The sequence below is a fragment of the Limulus polyphemus genome, unplaced genomic scaffold (genome assembly GCF_000517525.1).
Source record: "Limulus polyphemus unplaced genomic scaffold, Limulus_polyphemus-2.1.2 Scaffold599, whole genome shotgun sequence".
Taxonomy (NCBI): domain Eukaryota; kingdom Metazoa; phylum Arthropoda; class Merostomata; order Xiphosura; family Limulidae; genus Limulus; species Limulus polyphemus.
This window is the reverse complement of record NW_013666209.1, coordinates 55812-75663: the sequence shown is the minus strand read 5'-3', so window position 1 is coordinate 75663 and position 19852 is coordinate 55812. Positions and strand designations below refer to the sequence as shown.

The window sequence follows — 19852 nt, the reverse complement described above, 5'->3', positions numbered from 1 at the left end:
AAAAATATGTTGCATATTGAGGGCACTTCACATCGAAAAGGGTGGGGTTCAACCCCCCCAGACCTCCACTCCTGACAGACACATGTTCATAGATGTGACATAGCTCTTGCATGCTAGACAGATTTTATCATTTTCGTGTCACATGCAGTTCTAGTTGCTCAATAATATTCTATTTAAGGGATCATCTGAAATTGTGTATATATCTCAGTAAAGTTTTTTTCTATTGTAAATCTAGGCTTATCACAAATGACTAGGCCATGTGTTTAAAATTTTTTTTTAAAACACTGAACCTATTGTTAATGCAGAATACATATATTTTCTAATGCATTTTTTTGTTTAATATGATGAACCTGGAGCTGCAGCTCTACCAGTCCCCACCTTAATCTGGCCCTGTTCACAAAGCTTAAATTTTTCTTATTATGAATTACTGATTTCGTGCAAGTACTTTTGCTGGCATAAATTATACCACAGGAAGCTATCAGAACAGAATTGTAGTAATTTTTATTACTAGTGTTAATGATTTGCCTCTGCTTTAACTATTTATTCAGCTTATAAAATATACTCTTAAAACAATTTTTGAATACTTTACCTTCAAACCTAACAGGAGTCTCCAGCTAGAATTTACTAGAGTAATTATTGTTCTATCAAATTGGTTTTATAAGTACCTCAAGGAAATCAAAATATAAGTTCTTTTAACAAATTAACAAAATACACTAAAACCTGACTTGCTTTTACTAGATATTTGCTTGTTACAAATTTTACATGTATTTTTCTTTATCTGTGTACAAAATAGTGTTGAGTTGAATAATAGCTTTTAATCTCACGTTCAAAATGTAGTTTTATCAGTTCCATCATCTACCTTACAGAAACTACCAGCAACAAACAGGAACTTCAACAGTATGCAAAAAAAGTAAATAATGCAAGGCAGGCTGTCTTAACTAAACTGAGAGAAGGCAAAGAAAAGTTTCCACAAAAAATTATACAATCTGTACAAGAAGGGAAAACAAATGAAGTACGAGAGAATATTATGTTCATCCTTTTGGAGCTTTTGGAAAAAAATATGGACTGAAAACTTAATAGCTGCTTGAAGTATAATAATAATAAATTACTACACGTGAAATTAATACATGTAAACCATTAAAATTGATTAAAATAACTTTTACAGAATAAAGAAAATTGTGGTATTCTGTGTCACATATTGATGAATAGGAAACAAATAAATTGTAAGCATAATAATAGGGCAAGTTCTATAATGATAAAGAAAAATAATTTATATCAGTGTTGTTATGAGAGATGACTTGCACAATGATAACAATTACAAACAAAGATTTCAATTATTAGTAAAAACTTTTATAATAGTGGTTGACTTATTCGGTGTGACTATTTGTTATTAAAAAGCTTTACAAATCATGATCGAGTTCTCTTAGAGTAAGAAGTGAGATTGGTTGTTTTATGTATAATTGTTTATACTGCTATTAAAAGACTGTCAAGTCTTATTTACAGACCCAATAACAACAGACATACCAAGGAAGCTTACTGACAAATCAGTAGAGTTAACATTTTATATAAAAACTCAAAGTTTAGCCCTTTTAAAAATTGTTACTCATCAACTGTATTATATAATAATGTTAATTCTACTTCATCAAGGGCCTTACAATTTCAAATAAAAGCAATTTACAATGTATATCAATTATAAACAAAGAAACTGCTTAATTTGAAAATTAAATTCTCCCAACATTTTTCTGTACTTCTCAAGTGAATAGGAAAACTTAATAGTTGCTTGAATTGTAATAATAATACACTACACATGAAATTAATATGTAAACTGTTGGATGATACTTAAATGCTGCTTGTGTTAGTTATACTTACATAAGAAGAGGGGAACATGATTGACGTATTTGGCCTATATTTATCTCTGGTGCTTAAGTAATTTTTTCTTATACATCAAGATAATATTGCTGACCTCATAAGACTATCTTTATTATGTGTGGACAAAACTGCAAGATTTCTTACCCATTTCACATTCTATCTGTACCTCTTAAAATTATTACTTCCTTAATCAGCATCATTGACTTTTTACAAAAGTAAACAGTGCCTATTTTAATTTGGTCATAATCATGTTAACTCACATATGCATATTTAGCTATACACACCTCACGTGCACAAGGTCTATCCACTGGACTGACCCAATATTGCAGAAGGAATGTTGACTATAGTTCTGAATTTACTGTGAATATCTACACAAAATGTTGTAAGCTTTTAGTAAGATGTTTACAAAATTATTTGTACTAAAGATATGTCTGTGAACTGTTGGCATCAGTTGGATATGGGCTCTTGACAAGTCAGAATGTAAAATGAAGTTTACATGAAGAATAAAAATACCATCTTACACTTTACACATTGCATTTGCATAACTTCTAGAACCTCCAAAATGCACATCTAATTCTTTTTTTGGTACCTCTGGATATTTTATCTAGTATTTACTCTCCTTTACCACAAAGTTTTTTCTAAATCAGCAATGTAATGTAAAATTAGTAGTTGATAACTTCCGACGTCAAATACATAATACCATGTTGAATGTAGCATGTGGATGTTGACCCCCAAACCCACGCATTTTCCAGTTATTTGATTAGATCAATATGACACTGTGCACTTATGTTTTTCATCTTTTCACTTGGTTATATTCCATTTATTTTTAATGTTTTAATTTAACTGGAGCAAAGCTAAATTAAAAGATGAATTTTTTTACTTAGACAAATTTTGTCTAATTTCAATTTTATGGAATCAAAAATATATTAATCACTAGATTTGGTAACTTTTCACTTGGTAAAAATAACTTAAAATTACTAAACTTTACTAAATGCTACCCTTTTTTAACATATTCCATTGACTTAATGCAACTTTTAACCCCTTGCTTACTATAGAGGCATACTTAAGTTAGTTTTCACACTCAATCCAATGGTTATGGCTTTGTAGGCTCTTTTTACAATAAATAAATCAAATAAAAAATTTCAATATTTTTGTCAAATTTCCCAATTTTTCTTGTGTTCATGGAAATACAAAATGTCTGGTTATGATTTGTCTCTTGAATTTCATGCAAAACCACTTGAAGGCTATCTGAGCTAGCCTTCTCTAAGTTAGAAGTAATAGCCTAGAGGGAAGTCACCTAGTCAACACTACCTACTGCCTACTCTAATCAGATAGTGGGATTCATCTTTACAATATAATGACCCCACAACTGAAAGGGCAAGCATGTTTGGTGATGGGATGCCAACTCAGAGATTATGAGTTGAGCACCCGAACCATCAGGCCACATCTGGTTGTGAAAGGTTTAATGCTACATGATCAAATCAAAGTTATATTACAAATATTACTATTAATTTTTACTTTTCTTTTAGCAAACATATCTGTAATGACTAAGCTTTAAAGTGACATACATCTCTGAAATTATTTGTAAAATAAAAATAGTAAAATAATTATAAACTTGTTCCATACTGGCCAGGTAATTAATGGTTATAAAATTAGTGATTAAAGATTGACATATATAGCCTGCATGTAATATTGACTAAAACAATAAGGATACATTCACTATGAAGCCTATCATGCAATACTGACAGAACCTGTGAGGATAGATTTATACATACAACACCAGAGCAAGTATATATGTCTAGTAAGAGAAGATAATACAATAAATGAAAATCATCAGGAAACATTACTATTGATAAATTAAGCTTATTATAACATTTTGATAGACCCAATGAAGAAAGATTTGCACAAGAAACTCATCAAGATAAACTAAGAACTTAGTTATGAAAGATTCACATATAACCTCTTCAGAACATATTGAGCCCTGTGAGAAAAATATCCAGTATAAACTCATGAGCAAATATTGGAAGAACCAACCAAACAATAAATGTTTACACAGGAAGCTCCCTAGAAGGAACCTAGTGAAGAAAATTTTACACAGAAATCAACTTGGAGAGAGTAACAGATTCAATAATTAAAAATTTATACCAGGAGCCCAAGGACATACTTAAACAATAAGAAATAATAAAAAACATATCCATTTAGGAAATATTGACAGATAAATGAGCAAAGACTTCCACATGCAGCTCATCAGAGCAAGTTGAGAAACCCTGTGATAAGAGGTATACACATAAAAACAAATTGACAGATCCATTTTTTTGCATGATATTCACCATATCAAGAAATCCAAAGAAGCTAATACTAGCTTACTGGTAAACCCAAGTACAAAGAGACTTATAAATGAAGCTTATCAGAACTAACTGAAAAACAATTTACATATGAAGACAATAACAGTGAACTGACAGACCAAGTGAAAAAGCCTCACACAGAAAATACAGTGAGGAAAAGATTTGCAGAAAAAAAACATAAAGACATAGTACCACACTTCATTAAGAAATATGTACACACAAACACATTAAAAGACACTATAGAATTTAACCATGAAGCTTATCAGAATACATTAACAGGGCATGTGATTAAGTCAAGCCAGTCAGATCAATAAATACTTTAAAATGTTTTGACTTTTTATACTGAACTACTGAAAGAAATTCATGGTATAATTAGTTTACAAAATATTATAATAAATAACATTTAACATTATTTGTATTCTATTAAAAAAACACGTCATCTAAAATCACCATACAGTTGAAACTCTTTTATTCAGATTCTTCATGACATAGTTGATTTTTTCACAGTCCATCTTAATTAAACAAAAATTTTGAACTAAGATAAAAGAGCAACTTCAGTAAATATGCATTTAAATAAACAGCAAGTTAGGTTGTTTATGTCAGATATTTGTTAAAACTGCCAGTAAAAGTAATTTTAATCAGAACAATATAATACAAGTGAAAGCCTAACCTTAAAAGTTGTATTTCTTTACCACTTTATCCTACTTACAGAACTAACAGTGGCTCTACATTTATGCAACTCCCCAAATTTAAAAACAAACTGTCACATGGTTTATGATTTATTTTCAGTTCTCTAAGAGAAGCTGAATAGGTTTTTCTGGAGGATTGGGGGGAGGGGGATTAGTGATCTGCTGCTAGTATATATTTTTATTCCTAGGACCCTTGAAGGTCAAAGTGAACAAAACTCATACCAGTATCATATGATTTTGATGTTAACTTAATTGTGAAAACTGAAGGTGTGTGTAAATTATATTAACATAAGACTCATTCTAGTTCAAGAGGGAAAGTGAAGGAAATATTTCATGCTCCTTTTTTTGATCACTCTATATCAGTGTTTCTCAACAACTGGTTTATGGACTGGTATCAGTCCATCACAACCACTTTGCCAGTTTGTAGGATTTCACAAAAACAAAAATATTTATATATATATATATATTCCTATATAAATTGTAATTTTTTTTCTTATATTTGCATTTTAGTGGTTCACAATAATTTAGGGAGGCAGTGAGCCAGTCCCTGGTATTGAAAGGGTTGAAAAACACTGCTCTATATGATTATGAGGTTAAAGCTTTCATGGTAATTTACATTACATTTTTCAAGATCACAAAAAACACTTGACTTTAAAAATGTAGAATTATAACTAACAGTAGACTTCTGCTTCACCCTAAGATATTATATGGCTTTACTGCATCCTTACTTTATAATTACTTTTTCTTTAAATCCTCCCTGAACTTCTGCTTCACCCTAAGATATTATATGGATTTACTGTATCCTTACTTTATAATTACTTATTCTTTAAATCCTCCCAACTTTTTCTGACTAAGTTGCTGAAATACTGAGTGTACCCGTACTCACTGTTCTTAAATTGTTTTTGAAAACAGGACAATTTGAATTAGGCATGTTTATGTGTTAAAACTTTTTAAGCAAAAAAAAAACTGAATAAAATTGATCAGTTATTCACAAAATGCCAAATTTATTTTAAAAAAAGCATGATAAGTATTGTTAATATAATACAAATTCTAACCAAACTGTTGAGATAAGATATAAACTATTTTTAATATTTATTAACAAGTATTTAATAGATAAATTAAGATTTTCCACTTTTTGTAATAGTACTTTTTCATTTTCTGTGATTTTCATTACATGGAGAGTTGGAAGTTTCTTCAGCCTTATAACCAAGTCAATCCAAAACAAGGTTTTTTTTTTTATGTAGACCACTACATAGGTTATGTGTCAGTAGAACTACATAATGTTACTGTACATTCATAAGTTAAGTTCTTTGCAAGCCCCTCTGACTGTTTGATCTTAAACCATTTTGTGCTTCTCCTTGTAGCGTCTTCGAGCTGTTTCAATAAGTTGAGCTTTACGGTCTTGATAGGACTGCATTCTTTCTTCAGCTGTTGTTCCAAAAGTCTGAGCAGCAGTAGAGGGTGTACTCTGTCGACCAATCATTTATTTATTAAAAATATACTTGAAAATATGGTCAACAAATCATCAGTAACAAAACACCTAAAATATTCCTTGGGAAGATTGGTATATTTAATAACACAATATATAGAAAAAAATAAAACCTAAAAAGTGAATATTACAGTACAAAGGGCTATAAAGTAAACTTTGTGAAAACACAACAAAAACCAGTACACAAGTTCTGCATTCCTGACAAACTTCTTTGTATAATGCTCATTATAGATGTTGATTTTTGTGTACAAGATAGCAGCATATAACTATAGGAAACAAACAGCATACCCTAACCACATAAACTTACTTTTGCAAGAAAAAGTTATTTTTTCCTTTTTATAAGATATTGATAAGCTTACATATATTACTAGTATGAAAAACAAAAATTCTTTAACCCATTAATAATGCTCTTGTTATCAAACAATAACACTAGTTTATTAATGGACTACAGCAACAAATAAACTGAACTGTTTTGCTCATTTAACCTTGGTTTAAGTCTATTGATCAATAGACTTACCTTACTTTTACATGAAGTTCCTGTTCATTATATGCTCTTGAGAGAAACCTTAAATTGTCCTTTACTAAATTAAAAATGAAAATGTAGCAATAACAAAGCAATGTAAGGGCAATATTAAAGTCATTCTAAATAAACTGAATATACTAATAAATAAAGAGAAATTTAAATAATCTAAATTCATAAAATTGGACATATATCAAGAAAAAACCAGAGAGAGGAAGCTTCTATTAATGCAAAAATGTGTGTCTATGGCTCCCAAGATGCACAAAAACTTTTTCATGTGTGTGCATTAGATACACATTCCCTTTCTCACAATACTCAGAGTAAATAGGTATTTATTTAACCCTGTTAAATCTAAAGCAATCTGGATCTTCAAAAACATTAGCATCACTGTCTTTTCTGGCTACAATGTTTACAAGGAATTCTAAAGTACATGTATATAAATTTCATTTCAAACTAAAATTGTTTTCATTATTGACTGCTGGTCTGCAAACCATCAGCCTCATTTCTTGCTCATGGTGCTTCATAGGACATTAATCCATTGTTAATTGTTTTTGGTCAAAATAGTTTCAAACATCAATGGCTTTCATAAGAATATCACCGGAATGTTGTGGTATACAAGCATACCATGTATTTGCTACACCCTTGTACTTAAATATAAATTTTTAATTTTTTTTATTTACTCAAGTGTACATGCACATTTCAAATAATACATTTGTTAAGAAAGTCATTAAGTTCCTTTTGCTCTATCTATCTATTGTTCTGTGTCATGCACCTGAGATACACCTTTTAATTCCAATTAGAAAGATTGCTGGGTGGGAAAGTAGACAGTCACCTTTTCCACTGGCAGGTCAGATGATGCATTGAGAATATAACCTTCTCTCTGATTAATGGGAATAACCAACAATCACATAGGTTACACATGTTATCCTGAAAAAGTTTGAAGTTCTAGTCTTATTTATATAATGTTATGTTCTCTCAGTCTTAACCAAGTCTAGAAAGAATAAACAGCTTAGAAAGAACAACAAATTGTAACTTTCACATTAAGAGAGATCTCTCTCCAGTAAGGTAACTATCCATCATGCACGATAAACACATACACAGCTATTTGTGATTGTGAATAAACTATTGCACTCATTGTGATTTCAAATTTCTGTCTGGTCTCCTTCTTTCATGAACTCAGTCACATTCAAAGAATTCAGTATTACTTTCCTGGTCGACTCTGTTGTTATTCTATGGACTTATCTTGTCACTCCTGGGGGAAGTCAGTTTTAGCTGAGAATACCATATCATTTATTATTTCTTACTATGCTAATTCTATCATCAAAAGACTCGGCAAGTTTCATTTATGGGCTTCTTTTCTGGTGTCTGCTCTTGAAATGATAACCTCACTCCACAAAACACAAGATAAAATATTTAAGCATTAAAACATACTTTAAAATCCTACAGTTAGAATATTCAATAAATATTCATCCTCTGTTATGCCACAACTAAAACACAACAATCAGTTCTCTATATCAGACCCCAGTACCCTTTTGTAGTAGATATCAGCATCATCCAGTATAAATGATCCTACAAGCTTGGTCTAAAAAGCCATGTTGAACATTGGACTCTCAAAAAGTTTTATATAAAGGGTCCTTTTGACTGTCAAACTCTGAAGCCTGGAGAAAGCTCTATTAGAAAATGTAGATTACAAAAATTCATATTAAAATTTAAAGTTAAACTTGTTGGCAAAAGATCAATATCATAAAGTAAAGCCATCAGGTTCTAATTCTGGTATTATGAAAGAAGTTTCTAAAGGTTCATAAGGAGGATTGTACTAAAACCAATTAATAGCATTGAATACACTATTAAAGATAGATTCTATCAAGAAATATAACATCTGAATTTTTATAATAAGCTATACTGTGCTAACTTTGTTGTTTCTCTATACCAACATTCTGTAAGATGAGACAATAAATTTGTGAACAGTTTTTTACTCAAAAACAAACCATAATGGCCAAAATTTGCAAGTGAATGCAATATGTGTCCCCACCTCTCATCCACCTTATTTAAATAAGATCCTCAGAATACAGAAGTTTTCAAGAGAGAAAGGAATTCAAGGGAAGGGAGAAGAAACTACAGAGGGATAGACACTTATCACAATATCAAGTTGAGACTTTATTTGTGAGAAAGAAGTATAAGAGCATATTAAATTGTGACCATATGACATATAGGAAAGTCAGTTCCTGCATAGATAGGTTTATTCACAATGGCAAAACTTTACAAGTAATGTTTGAGCAAATAACACCCATTTTTGAACAAAATATATACAATTTCATACATTGTGTTAATGAAAACACTAATAACAAGAGCCCCTTGTAACATTTACATAAGCAGGTAATGTCTCTTGGTTCAGAGCTGTACATTACATACAATGGAAGTTTCTTTTAACATTTCATTCCCATGTAAAGTCAAAAGAAAAATCCCAAATAAATGTATTTATTCTGTGGGGATTGTCAATAAAGTTAAAGTTTCATTTAGGTAAGTAAGGATACAGAGTAATGGCTGACCAAAAACCATAAATCTGAGTAAAATGTTTAACTTTGATCCACGTAAAATCACAAGAAAGGCATCAATTACAAATCTCTACTAGTCTGTGGGGGCTACAGCAAAAGGTGTAGTTCCCCCAAAATAGTATATCTCAGTGGCATTTGGAGAATTAAGTAACAGATGGGCTTAAGTTTTATCTGTCATATCTTAATCCTACATGAATGGCATTAGTGCTATGCACCAACCCACTATCTATAAAGCTATACACAATGTTTACTATAATTCCAAATTTACTATATGTAACTTTATGAACTTCGATAGGCTTTTAGTAAACATTGCAAGTGTGTTGGAGACAAAAAATCAGAATTTTTGCTAAAGATTTATCTGTGAATTTACTGATTAAATTTGACTCAGACTCTGACTAATCTTAGTGCAAGGTCGTATTCATGTTAAGAATAAAAATACTTTTTTCAACCTACAGTTTTCAATATGAAGTTTTGAAACATCTATTTGTGAGATAAAAGATTTATTTCTGTATAATGTTTTGTCTCTACCAGTGAGACATGATCACATACAACATTTAAGGTACAAATACATTCAAACTGCAAATACATCCAATTAAATAACTGGGTTCATGATACTAGCCCCCTTAATACAAATATAATAGCACTCCTGATGTTTCATTAATGTTAGATTTTAATTCTTTGATTCTTAGTGCTTTCAGATTTTTAATTTTGTTTGGTTTTTTCTCAACATTCAATACTTTATTTCATGTTACTTTTCAGTCATATGTTTGACTCTCTTATATTTCATGTTCCATGCATATGGTCATTATGTTTTTACCTGTTTCTCTTATATAGAAACTTTTGCAGTCAAAAAATTCGATTTTATACAATGTGCTTTTGCCATCATATAAAAAAAAAGTAAAGAAGAGAAAAGGGTTTTACAGGATCTACAACAAATGTAAGAAGAAATAATCACAAAACCTGATAAAAGCAACACTGTTGTGATACTGTTAATAACATAATACAAAAAAATGATTGAAAACAGTACAAAATTTGAAAAAGTGAAACAAAACCTTAATGAAACATGGAAAAGGAAACTAAATGCATGTTTGAAACAACTAAAAGATAAAAATTGGATCAACAATAATCTTTATCTACTTTTAAGAAGTACAGAGGTAAGAATATCACAGTTATATAGAGCAACAATGAAACATAAAGAACCTTTCTCAATGACACCAATGTTATCAAAATATAATGAATTCAATTATGAATATGTAAATGGCAAGCTTAGATCCTAAAACAATACACAGAAAATGAGAAAACTGTCATGTACAACTCTTATGAAGTAACAAACTAAATGAAAAAAGAAAACCCTAATAGCAGTAAATGTAGCTTTGATATAGAGCCAATGTACACTCAAGTATCATTGGAAGAAGCCATTATTGTAGCATTAAACAAAACAGACAATGGTGAAAACAAAAATATAAAAATAAATTTAAAAGATGAAACAACTGTTGGAATTTGGAATTAATAACTGTTTTATATTTGAAAAAAATGTATGTACAAAGAGAAGCCCATTATCTACAGTATTATCAACACTATGTCTCATCAGCATAGAGACAAAGGCCATTAATACTACTGTATTTCCACCACTTTTCTGGTGGAGATATGTTGATGATATCCTATGTAGCTTTAAAAGAGAAGAAGAAACAATGTATTTTTTTAACACATTAACAAACAACAGAAAAAAAGAAAAATGGTTTTATAAACTTTTTCAATATGAAAATAAAGAAACATTTAGTTTGAAAATTCACCAAAAGAAGACTCAAGATGGAATTTCTGTGAACTAGTTTTCTGCACATGGTAAAAAAAGTAAAAATGAGAACATTAAAAGGATGTAGAATAACAGACTATGGATCAATGAAAATATGAACAACAAAATTCAAAACATGAGAGAATGTTTGAGAACAAAAATGAGTAACCCCTAAGCATAATTGATGACACAATCAAGAAAATAAACCAAGAAAAAATGAGCACATGAGAACGACAAGAATAACAAGAGAAGAAACATAGATCTTTTAGGTGTTATTAATGAAAAATCAATTAGATTAATGTACAAATTAGGCAAAAAACACATATAAAAATCGTAACTAAACTAGGAACTAAGAGTTTTCTACAAAAGTTAAATAATGGAAAATATGGCAATGGTGCAGTGTATAAAACAGACTGTGAAAGTTTCTATATAACAGAAACAGGTAGCAAAATAATAACCAAATGCTAGGAACATATAGATTCCAGTGTAAATGAAAATATGATTGAAAAACAACACAAAATAAACTTTAAAAATATTAAAGTACTGAATATAGAGAAAAACCCAAATACAAGAAAAAAGCTAGAAGCACTAAGAATGAAATTAATAAAACATCATGAGTGCCATTATATTTGTACTAAGTTAAGTACATTAACCAGAGGGACCTAGTATCATAACACCAATTATTTGATTGGATGTATCTGCAATTTGAATTTACTTGTACCTTTTATGTTATACATGATCATGTCTCACTGTTGGAGATGAAACATTGTACTGAAATAAATCTGCTGTCCCACAATTAACTATTTCAAATTTCATATTTTTTGTAAGTTAAGTGGGTATGTAATGAAATTACAGTTTCATATTTTATTTGCATAAACTCTAGAACTCCCTAAATGAATATCAAGTCTTTTTTTCAGTAAAACATTATATTCTATTTGTCATTTTATATATCTTAACACTAACTGTAGCAAAATCAGCAGTGTAGGGTAAAAGATGATAAATATCAACAAATCTAAAGTTATTATTTTCCTATACTGAAAATAAACCACCTATAGATACTTACCTCCTCTCACATGTATAGCTAGCTATTCTCATTCAATGCTACCCTCTATATGTAAAACTTTTTTAGCCTTCTACCAGCTTTTAACTCCCATGTACCGCATGACCAATGTGGTTCAACTGCACCTCCAATGTAAATCATCGTGTGACAATCCTCCACCAATAGAAATGCGACACATCCTCCTGATGCATGTGACTCCCTCTATTGATTCTACCAAATTATTACTTCGAGATTAGGTAGAAAAGAAACAGGTTTTCAGTGGGAAGGAATTGTGGGAAGTGTGAGTAGAGGTAAGTACCTCTCAGAAATATATTTTCAGCATATGAAAATAATTTCTGATATAGTACGTTACCTCCTCTCACATTTATAGCTAGAATCCCATATTGAATAGGTGGAGGGAACAGTGTGTGGGAAAGAAATAAGGATCCTTTGAAAGCATCTGGGAGACTGCACCACTGCTGTACCAGGTGTATTCTGCATCCAGCGTGGAAATAGGTGTCGCATACACAAGTGAAGAGTGGGTAAAGCACAACCAAAAAGGGAGAGAAAACCAGGTTGGGTTGGAATCCAAACCACACTCTACCAGAATCTCAATCCCGCAGAAGAAATATCCACAGACAGGAATTTGAGGAAAGCTAAAATGGATGGCTAGGATGTGACTGACTGTATGCAGCCAGTCATCTTTAGTACAAAACCAAGCAGCATCGGGAATAGAACCTCCGACCTGTGGAAGGAGAAAGGTCCACACTATCTATACCTCAAGTTATATAGAACAGAACCATATACTGTGCAAACCGATCTACGAAATGGGCACATGTGCAAATGCACAACCAACTACACAATCGGGAACCTGACATCTGAATGACGGTAAGATGAAATGTGCCAATGTGGCAGGTCACATCAACTCAAACTCAATGAGACTGGCACCTCATAGCACAACATCAGCCTCAGGCAGTGAAAACACCCCAAGGCGGAGCGCAAGAGGAGTGACTGTCACCCCGATCAACATTATCCTCGAATAGGACCACACAGAAGCTGGCCACAACATAAACCTCCAGGACCCACTGCACAGAGTGGAGATCCTGAGACAAACTGAGCAAGGAAGAGGAAACACAACCAACACATGTGTGAGGATTTATGTTGATTGGTCCAGCTTTAATCCAAAAACACTCACTAGGATCCTTTATCCAGGTGATGATAGGATGAGGGATCCCAATCAAAGGGATGAACTGCAATGGATAGGATCGCACAAAGACTGAAGCACAATAGCAACCTCTAGGTCCCACTGCATGTAAACAGCATCATAAGAAAACTGTGAAAATGGAACACACCTAAGAAAACATATCCAAAAAGGCAGAGCTAGGCCTAGTAGATTGCTTAGGAGATGCATGGAAAGGCATAGCATAGGTATGAAGGAAGAAAAAAAACAGCCAAAATCCTCCTTGTCATGAATGGGTTCAGAAAATGCAGGAGGAACCTGAACATTGTCAGGAGAAGAAGGATGATTCATATAACAATCAATCTCCCAACAAATGATAGTTCAAAAATCCTCAGGCGAGACTGCCAAACCTGAAGCAATTAATGGCATTTGAAGTAGCATTAATAATAACAAAAGTTTTAAAACACAAACTTTAGAATTCATCTTAAACCCTGAAGAAGTCGAAAATGAGAAGAAAAAATCAATAAACAAAGGTAAGTTATTGTGGCCAACTACTACATACAAAACCAACTGTTGCAAATAAATAAATCAAGAAAATCACTACTTTGCAAAAAAAAAATTAAATGAACACATGAAAATAGCACAAGTGAAAAAATGTCTGCCTAACAGATGGAGTCACATGTGTCAAGAGGGTGTGTCACAATCCTATTGATGGAGAGTGATTTACATGCAAGACTCAGCTGAACCACATTGATTGTGGGGTACATGGGAGTTCAAGGTTTGTGGCATGCAAAACAAAATTACCTATAGAGGGCAACATTGAATGAGAACAGTCAGGTATATATGCAAGTAGAGGTAATGTACCATATTGGAATTACACTTTTCTCTCTCTAGAATAACTAAATAAATTGTAACAGACAACTGCACACTATCTATTCTTGCAGAGAAAGCTAATGATTTTCCAAATCTTGATTCATTTAACTTTACAGTTGCACTTGTACTCCCTTAGGGTACACCAAAAGCCATTTGTCATAGCCAAATTATAATCATACAATGTTTTGTGCACATGCTAGGACACTAAGCATCACAATAATTTTTTTTATTTCCATTTTCTTATGTAATCTATAAAGTTTCTGACTTTTACAATTAAATTGCCTTTATGACAAAAAATAAATGTAAAAAAATTAGAATTTTAGTACTTCAGGAATTCTGCCATTGACAACAAAGTTTTGTAGGCCTACCTTTTTTTTGTATCAATGTCGGTGGCCCAAAATATTATTAATTTTTATTTCAAATATGCAATTTTTAAACACAGAAAATATAATGTTCTGCACTATACTATTATTGAACTGGCTTCCTAACTAGTGTATATATATATATATATATATATATATATGTATATGTGTGTGTGTGTGTGTGTGTGTTAAAAAAAAGTCCATTAGCTGTTTGAGCTAAACACAACAAAGGAAAACAATGAAACTGAGGCTAGATATTTCCTAACCTGGTACCTAAACAAACTAGCCTCATAACAAATCTAGTAAAGCAAAATCTGCTTTCTTTCTTTTTTTGGTTATAAATATTTCAATAGCAAAAGAGAATTACTTACATTTTTTGAGAGACACGATGAAATGAGGGGTAGCATATGGTTTTGCTTTTCTTGAGTGTATGTATTTATATATATCAGTAAAGTAAAAACTTAGAAGCTTTTACTCACATTATAGCTTAGCAATATCTGTAGAATGAGTGTATATTTGATGGCCAATTTGAATCATGTACAAGTTGAAAGTATATCTAAAATGGGCAATTAAAAGTAAAGAAGTGAGAAATTATTTATATATTTCCTTTTATAATTAAAAATCAAAATTTATATAATGTCAAAATTTGAATTACATACTACATTTTGATGCCAAGTTTATTGATAATAAAGTTGGTTAATTACTTTTGAATATAAATTTATAAAAAGGTCATGTATGACTTGAACACTTTGATCCACACTATATACATAGGGTTAAACACCTTGTCTGCTGAATAATTTACAATAAATTAGTAGCACCAATTCTACACACTCTTTTCAAATATTATATAAATAGGTAAGTAAAATCAACTAAATATACCATACATATAATATTCTAAATGTTCCTAGATTATAAAGGATTCATTACTAGGTGACTTCTGACTCGCATAAAAAAACATACACTAAACAAAAGTAATGAACCTATAAGAAAAGGACAATTTAAAGTTCTCGTAAGAGTGAATATGAACAAAGACATGTGCATAAAAGAAAGTTTCTTGATTAACAGACTTCACCAAGATTAAATGAGCAAAATGGTAGAGTTTGTTATATACATAATATTCAGGCATAAAAGACAATTCTATAAATAATGTTGAATGGTTTGAAGTGTCATGAAGCTTTATGTTTGAATACAAGTACAATATTTTACAACCTTAATCCATTTAAACATTAATAAAAGTTTCTTTAAAACAAAATATAATAGTCTGCTGTCTGACTTTAATTTATTTTGAACCTTTAATTTCAACCAGAAGATTAAGTTTAATTCAACTTTTCCATAACTAAGGGCCTAGAAAAATGAGAAACCTACAAATAAAGAGTCTGAGGCCGTTGACTTGTCTTCTAGACATGCTGTACTTGTAGAAGGAGTTGAAATTGAGGCTTTAGGTGGATGAGAACTTACACTTTCTGGCGTAAAAATCACAGTTCCTTCTAATAAACGTGTAAGTGTAGTATCTATACATTTGGTGGTAGCTATAAATATTATAAGAAGAGTTACAAGTAAGTTATATTTGCAAGTACAATCTGAAAAAAACTAAATTATACAAAATTTCATATAATTGATTCACACAGTTCAGGGTAGTAAAAAAAATTAATAAAAGCAGTTAGTAGCAGTTAACTTGAAAAACATTCTTCTCACAACTGACTTGACAAGAAATAATGCAACCAAAAGCTCAGGAGTAACATTTTAAAAGTCACTTTGTTACACTATTTTAAATCATATGATGACATAAAGCATTGGGATTACTAAAGCATTAAACTTGAAGTGAATTTCAGAATATCTCAAACAAAAGATATTTCTCAACACAAAAACCTTGCTAATAAACAAGGTTATGATTTGGGTTTCTAAGTTTAGAAACTTTATCACAAATTCAGAATAAGATATTATGTTTTCAAGAGTCTCTCAATTCCTCTAAGTATAACATTGGAACAGTTACGAGTCAAAAGGTAATATTCTTTTAAAGATATCACAAACCCAGAAGCATCTTTCTGAAACACTAAGGAGATAACCATGAATGAAGCTTGGGTTATAGATTTTATTATTTCTATCAAGACTTCTTGAACCTACGTGTTTTTCTAACATCATGCATGAATGAACACTATCATTCTACAGGTACCTATACAATTTGATTTATAAATTACTAGATTTAAATAAAAGAAAAACGTATTTGAAGCAACTCTTTTGCATTGACTAGAAGATATTTATACTTTAAATAGTTTGATCACACTGTAAACAACAGTAACTGAAATGAAAATCAGAATACTGATGAAGCTAACTAACTGCTTCATAAAATGACATGCAAAAGGAAGTTTGTTAATTAACTATATGATCATCTTCCTTATGTTCTATTTTTATTAAATTTCTAATAAATTACCCATAAAACTCAAGGGACTCAAAAAAATTTTATAAACAATGTTGCACACCTTGTTTTGGGCAATTTTCAAGAAAATTGCACAGCCATTCCTAAGAGTCCCTAAAAAAATATAGGAAACTTATTTTAAATGATCCCTTACATATCCTTTTGTATTTTCAAAGCCTTGACCCCCATATCCAAAATTTCTGTTTTTTTATTATATTACGCGGTAGTCAAAACCCTGTGTGAAAAATATTAGATTGTTTCATCAAAAACTATGGTAAGTGCTCAAAAACCAAGTAAACATAGATATACAGATAAAACTAAGAATATATATAAATAGACAGTGTTCTTAAGTGGTCGAAGGCTTCACATTTTAGGCTAAATTAAATATCACATGACACAAGCTCCTGTCAGTTTAGTAACCCAGTTAAATCTCAACAGGTTAAACCACCACACTTCTGTTTACATTCAACTCATCATTATGAAAATATCTCCACAAATTCAGAATCAATATGTACTCATGTTTTAAGAGAGTGTGTTATATGTATTATCATGTCTCTCCCTCTTTTTTTCAGAAGTTCTTTAACATGGTTCTATATATACAAGTTGCATCAGAATTTGTACAATCATTAACTAAAATTATTGTGCTTCAACTTTTGAAACAATTTTCACTTAAATTTTTCATGTTAAGATTTTCCTAAAGTCAGCTTTGTTAATGATTCTTAATGTAAGAGGGCAGTAGAGAATCAATCTAGATAATTACTATTGGTTGCTGACTTCTTATTTTACAGCTGTTGATCAATCCAAACACAACCAAGTATGAACAAATCATAACATATTATAATTATAAAAGAATATTCGCATGACTAAGTATTTGTTATAGGACCAATAGACCTAAATCTATTCCTGGTAAAGATTTTACCTTCTCACTGTTTATATTATTTGATATGTAAAAAGTTACCTTTTTCACATGGATTTGCTGTTTGTTAGTTAGAAGAGATGTATAAAGCATAGACATAAACGTTTCTGTAAAGTACATGGTTGCACGTATATCGACTGAGCATTTTGTCAGTAAAAACTAAGATTTTTGAATTTTCATTATTTATGATAACAAAGTTCATACTAATAATGAAAAGTGAATATCCCAGTTTTTACCAACAATAGTTTGTTAATGATTTATTCAGATTTATATCATAACACGAAGCAGAAGTGATTTTTGGTGAAACTGGTACACATCCTTTCCAATATAAAAATCACTATGTCTTGCAAACCACACCACAAATTGATTATATAAAATAGTCAGTACAGATAGAGATGAAACTAAAGGAATAGATGAAACATTATAATATCTACACAGATAAGAATTTATTTACAATTTTTTTTTAAATCAAATTACCCAAACAATAGAATTCTGAAAAACACTAGGAACATATTTTGTGAAATTTATGTAAAATGCTCATATTTCACCACTTTTGTTTTTGAGTGGTTACCATCTGCTATATATATAATTCTTGTAGCAGTATTATTGCTTCACGAACATACACTACATGCATTTGCCTTTTCACCCTGTCCATGTCAAGTAATGACAGTGTTGAACAGCTTCAGGTTAACCAAGCCTTTTTATTTGAACACCAAACAACAGGCAAATGTCACTTATTCTTGCCTTTTAATGTGTGTAGGCTTGTGAAGCAATACACTAACATAGGCTTGCATTTAAAGTCACCAGACGCATTCTCGCAAATAAAACAAAGCGAGCCTATCCTTCAAGACCTTCAACCCAGATGCTACCTTCTGCTCCTTGGTGATGTATATCCTGTTGCCCATCTTCTTATAAAAGAGCTCTGTCTCATCTGCATTAAACACCTGTTGAGGGGCATATCCTTTTTCCTTAATGAATTCAAGGAACCACTCCTTGAGCCATGCAGCTGCATTGATATCAACTGACTCAGCTTCACCTTGCAGCTTCTCATTATGCAGGTTGTAGCTTTGCTTAAATTTGGCAAATCAGCCTTTACTTGCATGAAACTCACTGAAAACTGCAGCATTTCCACTCTCATTGGAGGCTACGTATTCATACAAACTACACACTTTCTCATATATAGCTACACTCTTACAAACAGTCTTTTTTGTTCACTGATCCACACATTCAATAATTTCTCAATTTTTTCCATGAACAGATTTCCTCCTAGGCACTTAAGAAACCTTAGCACTTATAGAGGCAGAAGCCTTAACATTTGCACGGATTTTCTCTTCACTCCTCCTAATTGTATGTATGAAATACTCATTCATGCCATATTCCCGGCATATGGGTGCTACACTCATCCCGCTTTGTAACTTATCAAGGATCAGAATTTTCTCAGCTAATGTCATAACTTTGCAGCTTTACTTTGCCTCACTAACACTTAGAGATGCTTTACGTTTCGATTCCATACTGCTATCAAAGGGTAATAATGAAATGCCACAAAAAATTGCAAAAATATATTGACTACATGGCAGTGAAATTGCCTGATCACTTAGATGAGTGGTGGGGATGGAGTGAAGCTCGAGAACCTGGAGATTGTTTATTCCTATTATCTTTACAGGTATCCTTTACTGTGCATACCACAAGGTTTTTGTGTCTTACATTCAAATTCTACATTAAAACTACTTTTTATGTTATACCAATTAGTACAGCATAAAATCTTAACTAATAATCCATATTTTAATAGCATACAAGTTTTTAATTT

General features: G+C 31.2%; 2 protein-coding genes across 5 annotated transcripts in view; one reads left to right on the top strand and one right to left on the bottom strand.

The window, feature by feature from the left end:
* Positions 1-4760, top strand: part of LOC106459379 (L-seryl-tRNA(Sec) kinase-like) — a 25985-nt gene extending 21225 nt beyond the window's left edge. For 3 of the 4 annotated variants that reach the window (XM_022385847.1, XM_013918995.2, XM_022385846.1), the window contains exon 7: positions 867-4760. In XM_022385847.1, the coding sequence (XP_022241555.1) occupies positions 867-1069 (203 nt within the window). In that variant the 3' untranslated portion in view covers positions 1070-4760. The remainder of the gene's footprint in view (positions 1-866) is intronic. The other variant, XM_022385848.1, reaches the window with a different exon arrangement.
* The window catches only part of LOC106459378 (ancient ubiquitous protein 1-like), a 67016-nt gene continuing 51830 nt past the window's right edge, over positions 4667-19852 (bottom strand). The window contains exons 10-11 of the mRNA XM_013918994.2: positions 16079-16242; positions 4667-6371 (exon numbers count right to left, since the gene is read on the bottom strand). Coding sequence (XP_013774448.1) covers positions 6240-6371; positions 16079-16242 — 296 coding nt within the window. The 3' untranslated portion in view covers positions 4667-6239. The remainder of the gene's footprint in view (positions 6372-16078; positions 16243-19852) is intronic.